We start from the raw sequence: 19,160 nt of genomic DNA, 5'->3' as shown, positions 1-19,160 counted from the left end.
AACTATGCACAATTTGCGTGGGACAACTGAAAAATGCCTATTGGCGCTGACTTGACGCTGGCTGGATGCCGGTTGACGGTGGGTAATGCTGACTTGCTGTCTGTTAACGCTGAACTGACTTCTGAGACTTTCTTGTGGCACAAAGTCCTAGTTAAAGCTTTCATTAGCACTCTTTGCTGAGGTATCTACTTCTAGGTTTGCTGCATTGCTTAACTCTTCAGGGCCCACACCGCCACCCTCTTTCACACACTGATCTTCAGGGCTTAGACTCTGGCATCCCCCTTTCTAAGCCTTCTCTACTGGTTAGCTGGCTCCCGGATCCCTCTGACCTTCTGCAGTGGTCCCCTCTCCTAGGCAGACCCCTGGGCAGTTTCCAGTACTCACATCTCTGCTTTCCTGGAAACTTCTGCCCCAGCAGCTCCACTCGGTCCACAGCACACTGGATCCCTCTCTGCAGCTCAACTCAACCTTCTGTCCTTTAGGCCGACCGCCAAGGACGCTTTCCTCATGCTGACAGGAGGAGAGACAGCCATCACCCTCCTCCTGGGACTCTGCTTCCCGCCAAGGACCCCTGTCATGTGCTCCCCTCAGACTTATATCTCATCCCAGGATGCATTGTGGCCAGTTCCGCCCACTGGGACTGATATGAGCCCTGGTGTGCTATTGGTTAGGTTTCCTCCACTGTCCAATAAGAGCCCTCATTGGACACAGTGGGGAGACTCCCCAAGCTCAACAGACACACCTGGAAACACATGGCAGCCTAGCTGAACAATCAGACCCTTCTGATAAGCAGACAGGGCCTCCCTTATAGTTTTCCTAGCACCTACCTAGGAGGGTGCTACAGGTACATTGAACTTATATCAAACTGTTAGTAAAAACCAAAACCCAATATCTCATAAGTACATATATATATATATATATATATATATATATATATATATATATATATATATATATATATATACATATATATATATCGCACCCTCGTAGTTAGGTGCTAGGTAAAGGCATTTATTTGCTCTCCTGCTGTTATATGTGTCCAGGTGTGATTCGCTGGGTCTGAGGGAGTGTCCCCACTGTATCCAATAGGGGAGCCTGTTGGACAGTGGAGGAAACCCAACCAGGGACACACAGGCTTTTGTGGCTGTCTCAGTGGGAGGGAACTACAGCGGTGCATCCTGGGATTGGTCACAAAAGCCAAGGGCACATGTGACAGGATGTCTTTGGGTGGGAAGCCAGGTCCCAGGAGGAGGGTGACGGCTGTCTCTCCTCCTGTCAGAGTGGAAAGCGGTCGCAGGCCTAGTGGACCAGAAGTGTGAGGCTGAGCTGTGAGGTCCTGTAGAAACTGACAGTGGAGCAGTGGCAGAGATTCCTGTGAAAAACAGTCTCCGTGAGTACCAGGGAGCTTGCCAGGTGTCTGCCCAGGAAGGGGACCACTCCAGGGAAAGTCAGTGGACAAGAGCCAGCATACTCATCGAGTAAGAAAGGGGGTGCCAAGTTAGACCCTGAAGAGAAACAGAGAAACTTAACATATAGTTCACCTTTGAAATCTTCACCTCAGTGGCAAAGTGAAGCAGCGGCCTTGCCGCACACACCATAGATAGTTGTCCTCAAGTTTATGCATAGTTACTAGTTGTAGTATCCCACTCATCCCTTCTCCCATCCCAGTTCCAAATAAATACAAAAAGCCAAATCCCCTGGACTGTTCATTGACTGAGCCAAGTACAGAGTGATAAGATTTTACAAACTGTTGCTATGGGTAACCCAGGGGAATCCATTCTCAGCACCTCCCAAGGGAGCAGTGCTACATCTACATACACACATCTATTTACAGTTACTAATGGAGATTACACATAAACTCCTCATGAGGCAACAGCAGAAACACACAGGAAGCTCGGGTTGTCACCTTTTCTTCAAGCCAAACCCGAACACTTTAGCCGCGCTCGCCAAAATTTTATTTTTAAGGGGGAATACTGTGGACTCTGATGTAAAGGGAAACTCTAATGTAAGGGGGTTTCTGCTCACCAAACCTCCCACTTACATCAGAGTTCCCATCATTCCCCCCTTAATTAGGGTTCCCAAAGCCCCCTTACATCAGAGTCCACAGGGCACCTCTTAAATCTTACCTTAGTGTACTCACTCACTTGGAGGCACGAGAGAGAAGGGAGAGAGGGCAGGGACTTCAGTCACAGACATTGGATGGTGAGCTCACTCTACCGAGGATGGAGGCTCAGGCATTGAAGCCACGATGTATCTGCCGGTTGCTGAGCTTCAAACTTCCAGCCTACACATCCCTTTCCTGAGGCACAGAACGCCAGGGATTGGAGTGTGAGTGGGCAGACAGAGGGGTAGGGGTGGGAGGAGGAGGAATAGACCAAGCCCTTTCTTCTCTCCTGTCCATGTATGGGGGTAGGGCCGGTGTGCACATCTATGCACTCAGGGGTTGTGGTAGTTGGGTAATTGGTGAGTCACAGTCCATTCTGAATATTGTGTCCGAGTTTCAGGTGGCCTTAAACCCAAACACATGATTCAAAACCCAAACTATCCAGGTGAATCCTGGATGGGTGGCAACCCTACAGAAAGCACCACCTAAGTGTATGTAGCACTGCCCCCTTGAGGGCTGCTGGTTGGTGGGTGTTCCTTAGCACTCCTATGACCCTCATAACTGTCCAGCCCACCTGACACTTTAGGTTCCAACATTTCAATAATAATCTTCAAAGACACACTGACACCATTAGAATACTGTTTGGTTATTTTACTTAAAAGGTAAATCATTATAGCTTATTGATAACAAATATGTCTTAGCAATAACAAAGTGTAGCAGTATCAGTCAACTGAACCCCACCTAACACAAGGAGGCTCAATGGAGTGACACCATTAATGTGAATACACAGCAAAAGAAAGAATAATAGATCACATGGATATTGCAACCTTACTATGCATCCACTTTAACTGTCAATGTTATGGCAACATACAGTATCTCACAAAAGTAAGTACACCCCTCACATTTTTGTAAATATTTTATTCTATCTTTTCATGTGACAACACTGAAGAAATGACACTTTGCTACAATGTAAAGTAGTGAGTGTACAGCTTGTATAACAGTGTAAATTTGCTGTCCCCTCAAAATAACTCAACACACAGCCAATAATGTCTAAACCGCTGGCAACAAAAGTGAGTACACCCCTAAGTGACAATGTCCAAAATGGGCCAAATTAGCCATTTTCCCTCCCCGGTGTCATGTGACTCATTAGTGTTACAAGGTCTCAGGTGTGAATGGGGAGCAGCTGTGGTAAATTTGGTGTTATCGCTCTCACACTCTCATACTGGTCACTGGAAGTTCAACATGGCCCCTAATGGCAAAGAACTCTCTGAGGATCTGAAAAAAAAGAATTGTTGCTCTACATAAAGATGGCCTAGGCTATAAGAAGATTTCCAAGACCCTGAAACTGAGCTGCAGCACGGTGGCCAAGACTATACAGCGTTTTAACAGGACAGGTTCCACTCAGAACAGGCCTCGCCATGGTCAACCAAAGAGGTTGAGTGCACATGCTCAGCGTCATATCCAGAGGTTGTCTTTGGGAAATAGATGTAGGAGTGCCACCAGCATTGCTGCAGAGGTTGAAGGGGTGGGGGGTCAGCCTGTCAGTGCTCAGACCATACGCCGCACACTGGATTAAATTAGTCGGCATGGCTGTCATCCCAGAAGGAAGCCACTTCTAAAGATGATGCACAAGAAAGCCCGCAAGCAGTTTGCTGAAGACAAGCAGATTAAGGACATGGATTACTGGAGCCATGTCCTGTGGTCTGATGAGACCAAGATAAACGTATTTAGTTCAGATGATGCCAAGCATGTGTGATGACAGCCAGGTGAGGAGTACAAAGACAAGTGTGTCTTGCCTACAGTCAAGCATGGTGGTGGGAGTGTCATGGTCTGGGGCTGCAATGGGGAGCTACAGTGCATTGAGGGAACCATGAATGCCAACATGTACTGTGACATACTGAAGCAGAGCATGATCCCCCTCCCTTAGGAGACTGGGCCGCAGGGCAGTATTCCAACATGATGATGACCCCAAACACACCTCCAAGACAACCACTGCCTTGCTAAAGAAGCTGAGGGTAAACAGCCTGTGCTGAGGTCCCTTTCCTAGCAAGGCCTTGCTAAGTCTTCACCGGCAGTTGGAGCTCTTATCACTCTTCAGCGTGATATTTGTAATCCCAGGATAATAGTGTATGTATGTTCCTATCTGCAGTAAGTCTGTCATAGATGAAGATTTATACTTGTGACTAGGATGTCACCAGGCACTCCTCCGTCTGTCAGTGTCCCCCTGTGATTCTCCTGCAACCCAGGCGATGTCCTCTCCCACGATCCTGCGTCACTAGGGATGATCGGCGCTCGGCTATCCCGGTCAGTCAGTTCAGCTTCACCCGCTATCTACTCAGCCCCACTGGATCTATCACCGCTGTGTGATTACCAGCATCCGCACCACTGACGATGGGCTCCGCTCTCTCTCCAGGCTGCACGCTCTGGGCCTCCGTCACCAACAGTGTCCCAGCACACCTCTCAGGCTCACCGAGTCCCGGAAGCAAGCGAACGCGCTCACTGTCTGGCAGATAGGTTTGTTGACTCTCCCATGATCCTCCACTCGCCTCCCTGGGAGTATAGTTTCCTCGGCAATCCAAACAACAGTCTGTATGCAGTTTAGAACTAAATCTCCCACAATCCAGTTCACATACTTCCTGTGAAAGCGATCCTCTTCTGCAAGCAGCCCTAAAGGGACACTCTAACAACCTCAAAATAACGGCAAACCTGAATATATATATACATGTTATATATATACTGTATATATGGTAGTCCGATCCCAGCTAAGTGTAGTATCCTGGTTAAAGGGTTTTAATAGCGAAGGATTAAAACACTCACAAGAGGTAAAATATACAAGTGCTCATTTGGTGTCAGAGTCTGAGAACCATCCTGCAGGACCGCTGTCATCTGTTCCGGCTGCTGAGCAGAGAGATGGCCAGAAAGAAGCCACGCTAACCAGCATGGAAGGCACAGCGGAAGTACCGTCACCGGAAGGATAGGAGGTACCAGACGAGAAGATAAGCAAGGCTACGCAGTCAGAGTATTTGGCTTCTTCTACAGGACTTTCCTCTTAGTCTATACAGAGCCAGTCACAAGGACAGCAGCCATAGGTGGTCCTGTGCATTCCTTTATTGTACCCCCATAACCAAAGACCAGTGACGTTTTCTGGATTTCCCTCTACCCTGATCATTGGTATTTTTAGATATTTATTGCTGGCTGGACTATATATAATCTTTGTGTGCCAGTATCTCCTTTCTCTATTAGTAGAAACACAGGATCTCCATCTTCCCTACTAACAGAACAGCAATCTGCCTTGTTTACATTGGCAGACAACTGTTCCGGCTCTCTATGGAATGATTGCCGGGTACCGACGGACACCGTGTCCACCGGACCCGCTGATTGGCTCCTGCTGTGTCCAGCGGGAGCTGGGCGGCGGCGGAGCGTATGCCCACCCCAGACTTGGAAAAGCAGATGTGATTCTGTGCAGAACGGCCGCCCTACCACAGTACATGTATGTGGGTTGGTCAAAGCAGAAAGTCTCCCTGATAAAGAGGTTATGACCTGGTGGATTACATGCGGAACTCCTGGGCCCAGCTGAGGACATTTAGGACCTTAAGAGTGAAGATGTGGTGGTTGTCTCATTTTGGTTTGGGAACTGTGATAAGATTAGAACTCCTGGAACTGTTCTGGCCCCAGACTCGGAAATGCAGATGACGTACAGGTACGTGATTCTGTGCAGAACGGCCACCCTGCCGCAGTACAAGTATGTGGGGTGGTCAAAAAAAAAATGTCTCCCTGATAAAGAGAAAGGTTATGACCTGGTGGATTACATGTGGAACTCCTGGGCCCAGCTGAGGACATTTAGGGCCTTAAGAATGAAGATGTGGTGGATGTCTCCTTTTGGTTTGGGAACTGTGGGCAGAGAAGAACTCCTGGAACTCTTCTGGCCTTAGCTCAGTGAGATAGAGTTTGGAAGACTAATGTCATAGACAGGTTGCCAAAAAGTTTAGGGCTTTAGAAAGGGCCCCCAATGGCTGTCAATGTGGTGCCTTCTCCACTCTCCATCTCACTAATAAAACCCCAATGGATGACTCTCTATGAACTGATCACATTCCAATCACCGATCATCTAATCATTGGTAAAAAAAGAAGACTCGGCACAGAATATTGTACGAAGAGTTTTTATTGTACAAGATCAGAATAAGCGATTACCACACAGTAATGATATGAATAAAATAAAGCTTAAATCTTTTATAATAGAATTAACAAATGTGTCAAATGTATTAATAATCATACATTGGTTGGACCAATAAAAAGCCGGCTAATTCAATAAATCTAAAGGAGCAACAACATGAAGCAACCAATAAAAAGGAAGATAAAGGGTTAACATAAGGGCTCCCAGCCAACCCCACTGCGGGTCAGAGGGCGATGCGGGTGTAAACCAACCCCGAGTGGACTGTGGTGGTTTCACATTTGTTTATGGACTAAACAGTTCCACCCGTTACAATCCAGCATCCATTTCCCGTAGTACCAGCAGGGGGTGCACTCTGATGTTTCATTATATTTCCTTTATTTTTACACTTTTCCACACTCTGAACATGAAAACCGAGCCTCTAATATAAGTGTGAATTCTTTGCCGTTTGAAGCTTACATAAGGAGTGAAACATTTCCCGCACTCTTAACATGAAATAGGACGCTCACCCGTATGAACTTTCTGGTTTCTAAGAATTAAACCTTTGTTTGGAAAACATTTCCCGCACTTGTAACATTAAAAAGGGCGCTCACCTGTGTGTAAGTAGGTGTTCTTTCTTAGTAAAACATTTCCCGCACTCTGCACGAGATTAGAAACGTTCTCCTATATGAACTTTCTGGTGTCTAAAAAGTAAACATTTAAGTGCAAAACATTTCCCGCACTCTGAACATGAATAGGGAGGATCACCTGTGTGTATTCTCTGATGGCTAAGAAGGCTTCCTTTATTATTAAAACATTTCCTGCACTCTGAATATTAACAAGGAAGCTAACCTGTGTGTATTTGTGGGAATAGTGGTGCGCTTCAGGGGTTGACTCTTGTAGATCTCTATTTAGGTTGGTAAGTATAATGTGTACAAATCTTGATCTAAAAGTGCTCAGTATGGTAAATCTGTGTATACGTCTGTATTCCAAGGAATGAATGATAAAAGTGCAAATGCGTAGTGTCAATCAAAGCAATGTGTGTGTCGATAAATCAATAAATATCAAAATTCTTCTTGTCACCCTGAGGAAGTCACGTGACCTTGTGACGTAACGCGTAGGAGGAGCCCTATACCCAGAAGTGACGTTACAACGGAGCCCGATCTCCACAGCGGCGGTTGTTTTTTACATGCTGATTTTACTTCGCTAGAATGTAAGTGCGATCTGTATATTTTAAATAAATAAGCTTGATATACTGCACCACGAAAAGTCTTTGTTTCTGAGGCACATTAAGACCGGATAAGGAGGATAGAACTAGGAAAAGGAACCGGACAAATACCCATAGGAATTTAAGAAGTCTGCTTCAAAAAGGGATTAAGGATCCGGAGTGAGGCATACAGAGTCCATTGATAAGTCTGGATAGACACCAAAGGCATATGGGTCTTGCCTATAAGGTGAGAGGCTAGAGCACATAGAGGTGATACACAAGGTGAAGGAGATCACAGTCACTTGATTTAACCAGTGAAGCACGGTCACAAACGAAGAGTTCTTTTACACAAGTTTTCTTCGAAAGTTATTTACTTTTTGGACTATTTTAGTCAATATTGTTTATTTGAAGAATTGTAACAGAACCGTTCACAAGTTTTTTTAGCACCGTTTTATTACAACTAGCATGCAGCACTTTATTTGAGCACATATATATTTCACCTTTTATGAACTGGATTGATGATTAACACTGTATTTATTGATTTTTTTATGCAAAGAAGAAGAATTTTGATATTTATTGATTTATCGACACACACATTGCTTTGATTGACACTACGCATTTGCACCTTTATCATTCATTCCTTGGAATACAGACGTATACACAGATTTACCATACTGAGCACTTTTAGATCAAGATTTGTACACATTATACTTACCAACCTAAATAGAGATCTACAAGAGTCAACCCCTGAAGCGCACCACTATTCCCACAAATATATTTTTTACTGTTTTAGTATCAGTCCCAGTGGCGCTGCAGCAGGGATTCTCTTGCCACCTCAGATAGCGCAGGGATCACACACACCCTTTGTTAACCTGTGTGTATTTTCTGATGCTTTAGAAGGTGTCCTTTTTTACTAAAACATTTCCCGCACTCTGAACATGAATAGGGAGGATCACCTGTGTGTATTCTCTGATGGCTAAGAAGGCTTCCTTTCTCATTAAAATATTTCCCGCACTCTGAACATGAATAGGGAAGCTCACCTGTGTGTATTCTCTGATGGCTAAGAAGACTTCCTTTACGAATAAAACATTTCCCACACTCTGAACATGAATGGGGACGCTCACCTGCGTGTATTCTCTGATGTCTAAGAAGGACTCCTTTATCATTAAAACATTTCCCGCACTCTGAACATGAATAGGGACGCTCACCTGTGTGTATTCTCTGATGGCTAAGAAGGCTTCCTTTATGCATAAAACATTTCCCGCACTCTGAACATGAATAGGGAAGCTCACCTGTGTGTGTTCTCTGATGGCTAAGAAGGCTTCCTTTACGAATAAAACATTTCCCGCACTCTGAACATGAATAGGGACGCTCACGTGCGTGTATTTTCTGATGTCTAAGAAGGACTCCTTTATCATTAAAACATTTCCCGCACTCTGAACATGAATAGGGACGCTCACGTGCGTGTATTTTCTGATGTCTAAGAAGGTGTTCTTTATTACTAAAACATTTCCCGCACTCTGAACATGAATAGGGACGCTCACCTGTGTGTATTCTGTGATGTCTAAGAAGGTTTCTTTTTTCATTAAAACTTTTCCCGCACTCTGAACATGAATAGGGAAGGTCACCTGTATGTATTCTCTGATGGCTAAGAAGGCTTCTTTTCTGTTTAAAACATTTCCCGCACTCTGAACATGAATAGGGAAGGTCACCTGTATGTATTCTCTGATGGCTAAGAAGGCTTCTTTTCTGTTTAAAACATTTCCCGCACTCTGAACATGAGAATGAATTCTCTCCTGTATGGTATAAAGAAGATTCCCTGAGATGAGATGGCTTCCCGCACCCGTCGGCACTGTCAGATATTAGAGGACTATGTGAAGTATCAGGAGATTCCAATGATCTCCTCCAATGGTGAGGTCTGTCATGTATATTATGAGGAACGGGATTTACTTCTGGAGAAGATGCCATGTCATTATTTTCTGTAGTCACATCTTCCTCCGATGTCCTTCTATTCCCACCACAGAGTCCGTCTGTCAGAAGACAAGAAAAATTACCAAGAGTTTTCCACACTCATATACACTGCTCAACACTTTATAATCAGAGTATAGCATCAAGTCAGGGAAACTCCTGGGATATTCATCTGCTCAGTCAAGTAGCAGAGGGGGTTGCTAATCGGTTTCAGCTGGACAGGGCCGTAGAAGGTCCTTAACCCATCAGCAGGACCGGTATCTGCTCCTTTGTACAAGGAGGACCAGGATGAGCACTGCCAGAGCCCTACAAAATGACCTCCAGCAGGACACTGGTGTGAATGTCTCTGACCAAACAATCAGAAACAGACTTCATGAGGGTGGCCTGAGGGCCCGACGTCCTCTAGTGGGCGCTGTGCTCACTGCCCGGCACCGTGGAGCTCGATTGGCATTTGCCATTGAACACCAGAATTGGCAGCTCCACCACTGGCACCCTGTGCTTTTCACAGATGAGAGAAGGTTCACCCTGAGCACATGTGACAGACGTGAAAGGGTCTGGAGAAGCCGTGGAGAACATTATGCTGCCTGTAACATCGTTCAGCATGACCGGTTGGGTGGTGGGTCAGTGATGGTCTGGGGAGGCAAATCCATGGAGGGATGCACAGACCTCTACAGGCTAGACAATGGCACCCTGACTGCCATTAGGTATTGGGATGAAATCCTTGGACCCATTGTCAGACCCTACACTGGTGCAGTGGGTCCTGGGTTCCTCCTGGTGCACAACAACACCCGAACTTATGTGGTGAGAGTATGCAGCCAGTTCCTGGAGGATGAAGGAATTGATACCATTGAATGGCCCCCAGACTCACCTGACCTGAATCCAACAGAACACCTCTGGGATATTCTGGTTCAGTCCATCCGATGTCGCCAGGTTACATCTCAGTCTGTTCCGGAGTTCAGTGATGCCCTGGTCCAGATCTGGGAGGAAATACCCCAGGACACCATCCGTCATCTCATTAGGTGCATTACCCGACGTTGTCAGGCATGCATACAAGCACGTGGGGGCCGTACACACTACTGAGGACCAATCTGAGGTCCTGCAATGACATTTCACCAAAATGGACTCGCCTGCTGCATCAATTTTTCACTTTGTTTTTTGGGGTGTCTTTGAATTCAGCCCTCTGTAGGGTGATAATTTTCATTTCCATCAAATGATGTGGCATCCTTTCCTTCCTAACCCATTACATACCAGTATAGATCCTAACACATTACCCAGTCCATACCAGTATAGATCCTAACACCTTACCCAGTCCATACCAGTATAGATCCTAACACATTACCCAATCCATACCAGTATAGATCCTAACGCATTACCCAGTCCATACCAGTATAGATCCTAACACATTACCCAGTCCATACCAGTATAGATCCTAACACATTACTCAGTCCATACCAGTAAAGATCCTAGCGCATTACCCAGTCCATACCAGTATAGATCCTAACACATTACTCAGTCCATACCAGTAAAGACCCTAACACATTACCCAGTCCATACCAGTATAGATCCTAACACATTACCCAGTCCATACCAGTATAGATCCTAACACATTACCCAGTCCATACCAATATAGATCCTAACACATTACCCAGTCCATACCAGTATCTAGGTCCTGAATCTAGGGAAGCAGCTGGCAACACTGGGAAGAATCTCCATACTGAAGGAGAGCTGGGAACGTACCCCTCAGGTGCAGGCAGGGGACTGCACAGAGGAGGGTGGAGATACAAGGGTGCAGGCATCAGAGCAGAGTAGTTGGGTGACAGTTAGGAAGGGTAGAAGAGAACAAGGCACTTGTCATACTCTCACCACATGAGGCCGGCATTGTCGTGCACCAGGGCTGGAGCACCCCAATAAATACGCCCTGTTGCGTGATGTTGGGGAAACCAGTCAGGGACCAGCATTGCTGGAGCAGAGCGACGCTCCTAGCTGCCAGGGGAAGAACTCCTCCAGTAAGCGCGGGAGCAAGGGAAAGGAAAGACAGGTTCTGGTGGTAGGGGACTCAATTATTAGAAGGACAGAGAGGGCAATCTGTCAAAATGACCGTAAGTGCCGAACAGTCTGTTGTTTACCGGGCGCTCGGGTTCTGCACATCACGGATCTGGTAGACAGATTATTGGGTGGGGTTGGGGAAGACCCAGCTGTCATGGTACACGTGGGTACCAATGACAAAGTCACAGGGAGATGGAGAGTCCTAAAAAATGATTTCAGGGACTTAGGAGTTAAGTTGAGGAGTAGGACCTCCAAGGTAGTATTTTCAGAAATACTGAGAGGCAGCGGGAGATGAGGGAAGTAAACAAGTGGCTGAGGAGCTGGTGTAGTAAGGAGGGTTTCAGGTTCCTAAAGAACAGTGCTGACTTCTCAGCTGTCTAGCGGCTCTTTATTAGGGACGGATTGCACCTAAATGGGGAGGGGAGGGTGCAGCTGTACTGGGTGAGAAGATGGCCAACAAGTTAGAGGGGCTTTTAAACTAGGTGATGGGGGGAGGGTGCAGATATAGAATTAGCCAGCTGGGAGCAAGGTTCAGGGGCACAAATGGGGACATTAGTGGTAGGGAGTTCGGAGTTCCTAAACCCAAGGTGGGTATGGGGAAAAAAATTGCAAGAGCAGCCTAAAAACAACATCAAACGAGGATATAGTATGTATCCAGACAAAATTACGAGGTTGGTATACCAATGCTAGAAGCCTGGCCAACAAGATGGGAGAGCTGGAGCTGCTGATGAATGAGGAGGACTTACCGTATATACTTGAGTATAAGCCGAGTTTTTCAGCACATATTTTTGTGCTGAAAACGTCCCCCTCGGCTTATACTCGAGTCATCAAAAAAAAAAATGTCCCCGGCATGCCCGACGTGATCCGAGGCGCTTTAGATTTTAAAATGGCGCCGCCCGGCGCCAACATGTCACCACGCATGCGCTGCCGCCGCTCGGGACAGGTTGTGCACGTTGGGCTATTCCCGGGAATAGCCGAACCTATACGAGCCTTCCCGAGCGGCGGCAGCGCATGCGCAATGATGTGTTGGCGCCGAGCGGCGCCATTTTTAAATTGAAGGCGCCACTTGAACAGGTAAGTGAAACTCCTCCAGTCACACTACCTGCCATTATGCGGGGCTTCGGGCATACTACAAGGGATGCAGTGCTGTGGGCATGGTACACCTGTACTATGCCCGGAGCACTGCATCTCTTGTAGTATGCCCACGGCCCCGTATTCTCTTGTACTTTGCCCACAGCCCTGCATTCTCCTGTAGTATGCCCGCAGCCCTGCATTTTCCAGTACCACGTCCACAGCACTGCATTCTCCTGTACCATGCCCGCAGCCCTGCATTCCCCTGTACCATGCCCACAGCCCTGCATTCCCCTGTACCATGCCCACAGCCCTGCATTCTCCTGTACCATGCCCACAGCCCTGCATTCTCCTATACCATGTCCACTGCCTCTGCATTCTCCTGTACCATGCCCACAGTCCTGCATTCTCCTGTACTATGTTCACTGCCTCTGCATTCTCCTGTACCATGCCCGCAGCCCTGCATTCTCCTGTACCATGCCCGCAGCCCTGCATTCTCCTGTACCATGCCCGCAGCCCTGCATCTCCTGTACCATGCCCGCCGTCCTGCATTCTCCTGTTCCATGCCCACAGCACTGCATTCTCCTGTACCATGCCCACAGCCCTGCATTCTCCTGTACCATGTTCACTACCTCTGCATTCTGCTGTACCATGCCCACAGCCCTGCATTCTCCTGTACCATGCCCACAGCCCTACATTCTCCTGTACCATGCCCACAGCCCTGTATTCTCCTGTACCATGCCCGCAGCCCCTGTTTTGGGTCTTGTGGTGGTCCAGTAGCTGCTGCATTTGCCACCCTAGGCTTATACTCGAGTCAATCAATTTTCCCATTTTTTTGTGGTAAAATTAGGGGCCTCGACTTATACTCGAGTACATACGGTAGATTTCAGAGACTTGGTTTGACAGCTCTCATGATTGGCTGGCGACCATTCAGGGGTATTCCCTTTATCGCAGAGATAGAGAAGGTAAAAAAGGGGGAAGGGTATGTCTGTATATTAAGAACAGTGTACAGGTAAATATGAGGGATGATATTAATAATGGAGCTATGGACGAGGTAGAATTCCTATGGGTAGAACTTCAAAGGGAAGGCACTATGGGGAAAGTATTATTGAGCGTATGCTATAGGCCCCCAAACCAGAGGGAGGAGTATGACCTCCTTTCACAGATTGGATTGGCAGCTAGTATGGGAAATGTCATTATAATGGGGGACTTTAATTATCCAGATATAGACTGGGCAGAAGGAACCGCACATTCATCCAAGGCTCGGCAGTTCCTAAATGTTTTGCAGGACAATTTCATGGGTCAGATGGTGAACGCACCGACAAGAAACAATGCAGTACTTGATCTACTGATTACCAACAATACAGACCAGATAACAGATATAGAAATACGAGGCAACTTAGGAAACAGTGACCATAGGTCAATTAGTTTCAGTATTAATTATAGAAATAGGAAACACAAGGGTAATATAAGGACACTGAATTTCAAAAGAGCCAATTTCCCTAAACAGCTCTCTTTGCTAGAAAATATCAAATGGGATAGAGTGCTTCAAGAGCATACTAAACAAAGGGATTGGCCAGTGCAGTCCAAAGGGGAATACATTTAAAAGAGCAAAACTAAACCCTGTGTGGCTAAACTCCAACATAAAAATGCATATTAATACTAAAGAAGAGGCCTCCAAAAAATACAAGGCTGAGGTGTCATTGGCAGCATTCAAGCATTACAAAGAGTGTAATAAGAAATGTAAAGGCGAAATCAAGGCGGCTAAAATAGAACACGAGAGACAAATAGTGGAAGAGAGTAAACAAAAAACCCAAGAAATTCTTTAAGTATATAAATAGTAAGAAAGCGAGGCCAGAACACATTGTACCCATAAAAGACGATGAAGGGAATCTGGCCACAGAGGACAGAGAGAAGGGGAAAGTGTTAAATAATTTCTTCTATTCAGTCTTCACAAAAGAATTGGGGGGCTACACTAACCCAGCTTGTAATGATAATTAAATAATACACCTCAGGAAGTACCGCCATGGCTAACAGAAGATAGACTTAGAACTAAACTAGAGAAACTTAACATAAATAAATCACCGTGACCGGATGGCGTACACCCGAGGGATCTTAAAGAACTCATCCAGGTGATTGCCAGACCATTATTCTTGATCTTTATGGATAGTCTACAGATGGGTATGGTGCCAGCTGATTGGAAAAAAGCCAACGTGGTACCAATATTTAAAAAAGGGCTGAGATATATCCCCGGTAACTATAGGCCGGTCAGCCTAACATCATTAGTCTGCAAGATTTTGGAGGGGATGTAAAGGGACCACATACAAGACTTTAGTAGTGAAAACGGTATTATTAGTAGTAATCAGCATGGATTCATGAAAAATCATTCATGCCAGACCAATCTATTAACCTTCTACGATGAAGTGAGTTGCCATCTAGATAAAGGAAAGCCTGTGGATGTGGTGTACCTGGATAAAGGAAGGTCTGTGGATGTGGTGTATCTGGATAAAGGAAGGCCTGTGGATGTGATGTATCTGGATAAAGGAAGGTCTGTGGATGTGGTGTATCTGGATAAAGGAAGGCCTGTGGATGTGGTGTATCTGGATAAAGGAAAGCCTGTGGATGTGGTGTATCTGGATAAAGGAAAGCCTGTGGATGTGGTGTATCTGGATAAAGGAAGGCCTGTGGATGTGGTGTATCTGGATAAAGGTAAGCCTGTGGATGTGGTGTATCTGGATAAAGGAAGGCCTGTGGATGTGGTGTATCTGGATAAAGGTAAGCCTGTGGATGTGGTGTATCTGGATTTTTCAAAGGAATTTGACACAGTTCCCCACAAACGCTTACTGTACAAACTAAGGTACCTAGGTATGGACCTAGGATAGAGTACCTGGATAGAGAACTGGCTCCAGGGGAGAGTCCAGAGGGTGGTAATAAATGGGGAGTACTCGGATTGGGCAGGTGTGGAAAATGGGGTCCCCCAAGGTTCTGTCCTGGGGCCAATCCTGTTTAATTTATTCATAAATTATCTAGAGGAGGGGATATCCAGCACAATCTCGGTATTTGCAGATGATACTAAACTAAGCATGCCAATATCTTCTATGCAGGATGTGGAAACCTTACAAGCAGACCTGAACAAAATAATAGGGTGGGCAACTACATGGCAGATGAGGTTTAATGTTGAAAAATGTAAAGTAATGCACTTGGGCATCAGAAACATGAACACAAACTACTCACTAGGGGGGGAACCTCTGGGTGAGTCTAGGATGGAAAAGGACCTGGGGGTACTGGTGGACAACAGGCTTGGCAGTGGCATGCAATGCCAAGCCGCTGCAAGCAAAGCCAACAGAATACTGGGATGTATAAAAAAAGGGATTCACTCCAGAAATAAAGAGATTATTCTCCCACTCTACAAGACTCTGGTCCGGCCACATTTGGAGTATGCTGTCCAGTTCAGGGCACCGGTCCTCAGGAAGGATGTGCCGGAACTGGAGAGAGTCCAGAGAAGGGCAACAAAAATAATTAGGGGAATGGAGGAAATCAGCTATGAGGAAAGACTACAAGCACTGAACCTATTCTCTCTGGAGAAAAGACGATTGAGGGGGGATATGATATCAATGTACAAATACTGTACTAGCGACCCTAGCATAAGGAACAAACTATTCAGAGAAAGGGAATACAATAAGACACGTGGCCACTCACTAAAACTAGAGGAAAAACGGTTTAACCTTAAAATACGTAAGGGGTTATTTACTGTCAGAACAGTAAGGATGTGGAATTCTCTTCCACAAGCAGTGGTTTCAGCAGGGAGCATCGATAGTTTCAAAAAACTATTAGATGGGCACCTTAAAGACCACAACATACAGGGGTATACAATGTACGGTTAACAGCAAACACACACACACACACATCATAGGTTGAACTGGATAGACTGATGTCAACCTCACTAACTATGTACAACATAGAGTATATAGTGCAGGGGTCAAAAGCATGTAATATACAACATAGAGTATACAGTGCAGGGGTCAGGAGTATGTAATGTACAACAAAGAGTATATAGTGCAGGGGGTCAGAAGTGTGCAATGTACAACATAGAGTATACAGTGCCGGGGTCAGGAGTATGTAATGTACAACATGGAGTATATAGTGTAGGGTCAGGAGTATGTAATGTACAATATATATATAACATATATATTATACAGTGTATGGGTCAGGACTCATAATCGTGGTATTCAACAATTACTGATGGCCTAAATGCTCACATGAGACAAGTTGCAGAGGTCCCACACCACTGCCTCCCATCTCCTGAGACTGAATACATTGTTTCTATGTGTTTATCAGATGATGGGGGATCTAGGTGGATCCTCCGTACTGCTCTCTCCTTTACCATAAAGTCTCCTCTTACCCAGTGATGTGAGGGGCGGCTGATTCTCCATCATGACGTCCTTGTAGAGATCCTTGTGTCCTTCTAAATACTCCCACTCCTCCATGGAGAAATAGACAGTGACATCCTGACACCTTATAGGAACCTGACACACACAATGATACAGTCACCATCCAGACACATCCCTTGTCTGTTACTGGATAATGTCCCAGAATTCCCAGCACCGCTCACCTCTCCTGTCAGCAGCTCCATCATCTCCTTGGTGACTTCTAGGACCTTCTGTGTGTTGTGTCTTGTAGGGATCAGGGATGGAGGTGGGGGGGTGGCCATGGGATTCTGGATTCTTGAGGATCTTGTGGTCATATTATGAGATCTCCTTCTTGTGTCATTTTCAGTAGATTTCTTCATTATTACTGTACAGCTCTGTGTTATACAAAGATAAATATCACTCTCCCACAGGGACATCTTTATATCATCATGGACCCCTGGGTAAAGAAATGTACTGAGGCCCCTACCAGCCTGCTCAAATTTACTAAAATAAAAGAATAAATAGTTGATAGAATTAAACATATTTAGTACTTTCAATATAATAGATTTTATACAATAAAAAATACATGACACAAATCAAAGACTAATCAACACAGGGCACAGGAGAGTAGAAGGGCACGGTACAGAAGAGTAGAAGGGCACAGTACAGGGGAGTAGAGGGGCACGGTACAGGGGAGGAGAAGGGCACGGTACAGGGGAGAGGAAGGGCGCGGTACAGGGGAGAGGAAGGGCGCGGTACAGGGGAGAGGAAGGGCGCGGTACAGGGGAGAGGAAGGGCGCGGTACAGGGGAGAGGAAGGGCGCGGTACAGGGGAGTAGGAGGGCACTGTACAGGGGAGTGGAAGGGCACGGTGCAGGGGAGTGGAAGGGCGCGGTTCAGGGGAGTGGAAGGGCGCGGTACAGGGGAGTGGGCGGGCACAGTACAGCGGAGTAGAGGGCCTCAGTACAATGGAGTAGAGGGCCTCAGTACAACGGAGTAGAGGGCCTCAGTACAGAGGAGTAGAGGGACACAGTACAGGGGAGTAGAAGGACACAGTACAGGGGAGAAGAAGGACACAGTACAGGGGAGAAGAAGGACACAGTACAGGGGAGTAGCAGTATACAGTACATGGGAGTAGAAGGGCACAGTATAGGGTAGTAGAGGGGCACAAAACAGGGTAGTAGAAGGGCACAGTACAGGGGAGTAGAAGGGCACAGTACAGGGGAGTAGAAGGGGACAGTATAGGGTAGTAGAAGGGGACAGTACAGGGGAGTAGAATGGCGCAGTACAGGGGAGTAGAATGGCGCAGTACAGGGGAGTAGAATGGCATAGTAAAGAGGAGCAGGAGGACGCAGTACAGGGGAGTAGAAGGGCGCACTAAAGGGGAGTACAATATGGCCGCCACAATATCGAAATTAGAAAGCTCTATTTGTGGGATGAATTTACATAAATGTTATTTGAGTACAGTGTCGCACAACCGCACAATTGTCAGTTAAAGTAACACAGTTCCGTATAGCAAAAAATGGCCTGGTCATGAAGGGGGGTAAGTCTTCCAGAGCTGAAGTGGTTAACCGGCAACACTGTCAGTACATGGTGCACACTGAAATTTAGGGCACTGATCAGTGCAGCCTCATCAGTGCTGCCAATCAGTGCCTCCTCAGCAGAACTCTGAGTTGAGAGCACCTCTCTAATGCAGCTCAGAGCCTGCACTGATCACACAGATGGGAGAGAGCCGATCTGCTCCTTATCCTCCCGCCCTCTCCTCCTGTGTGCACCATGGGAAGGGTGAACCCCCAGCAGCTGAATGATCAAATTCCGCTGCTTAGCTTCACACTTCCCACAGTACACACAGGAGGAGAGGGGCAGGAGGAGAAGGAGCAGATCAGCTCTCTCCTCTCCCATCCATGCGAGGGAGGAGGAACTGTCAGTGCAGCACCTGGCTGTATGAGAAAGATGCTCAGAGTCCTGTGGCCAGCAACCCCGCTGGGGCCCCCGACCCTGGTAGTTCCACCACTGGTACGTACAATTTATGTATTCATAGTACTTGTGTGGATGTCGTTATTGATTAGTAGAACATCAGAAGTCTCAAAGTGACTCTGAATACATCCCAGTGTACAGCGGAGTCAGATTTAACCCCTTCATTACACTCACCTCTCCAGTCAGCAGGCTGAGGATCTCCAGGGTGAGGTTCAATATCGTCTCATTCC

At 46.4% G+C, this 19,160-nt stretch overlaps 2 protein-coding genes across 2 annotated transcripts in view; both read right to left on the bottom strand.

The window, feature by feature from the left end:
• Positions 1 to 19,160, bottom strand: part of LOC309550264 (uncharacterized protein) — a gene marked incomplete at its 5' end in the record, with an annotated part of 231,995 nt that overhangs the window by 97,948 nt on the left and 114,887 nt on the right. The window lies entirely within an intron of this gene.
• On the bottom strand, positions 8,328 to 12,583 carry LOC309549861 (uncharacterized protein; the record flags this gene model as incomplete). Its single annotated transcript, XM_082250357.1, has 2 exons — positions 8,328 to 8,980; positions 12,577 to 12,583. 2 exons carry the CDS (start codon positions 12,581 to 12,583, stop codon positions 8,328 to 8,330), a joined length of 660 nt encoding a protein of 219 aa, XP_082106483.1.

The sequence above is a fragment of the Pelophylax lessonae genome (genome assembly GCF_965119305.1).
Source record: "Pelophylax lessonae genome assembly, chromosome: 3".
Classification (NCBI taxonomy): Eukaryota; Metazoa; Chordata; class Amphibia; order Anura; family Ranidae; genus Pelophylax; species Pelophylax lessonae.
Note: the sequence above shows the minus strand (reverse complement) of the source record. Positions and strands in the feature narration are given on the sequence as shown.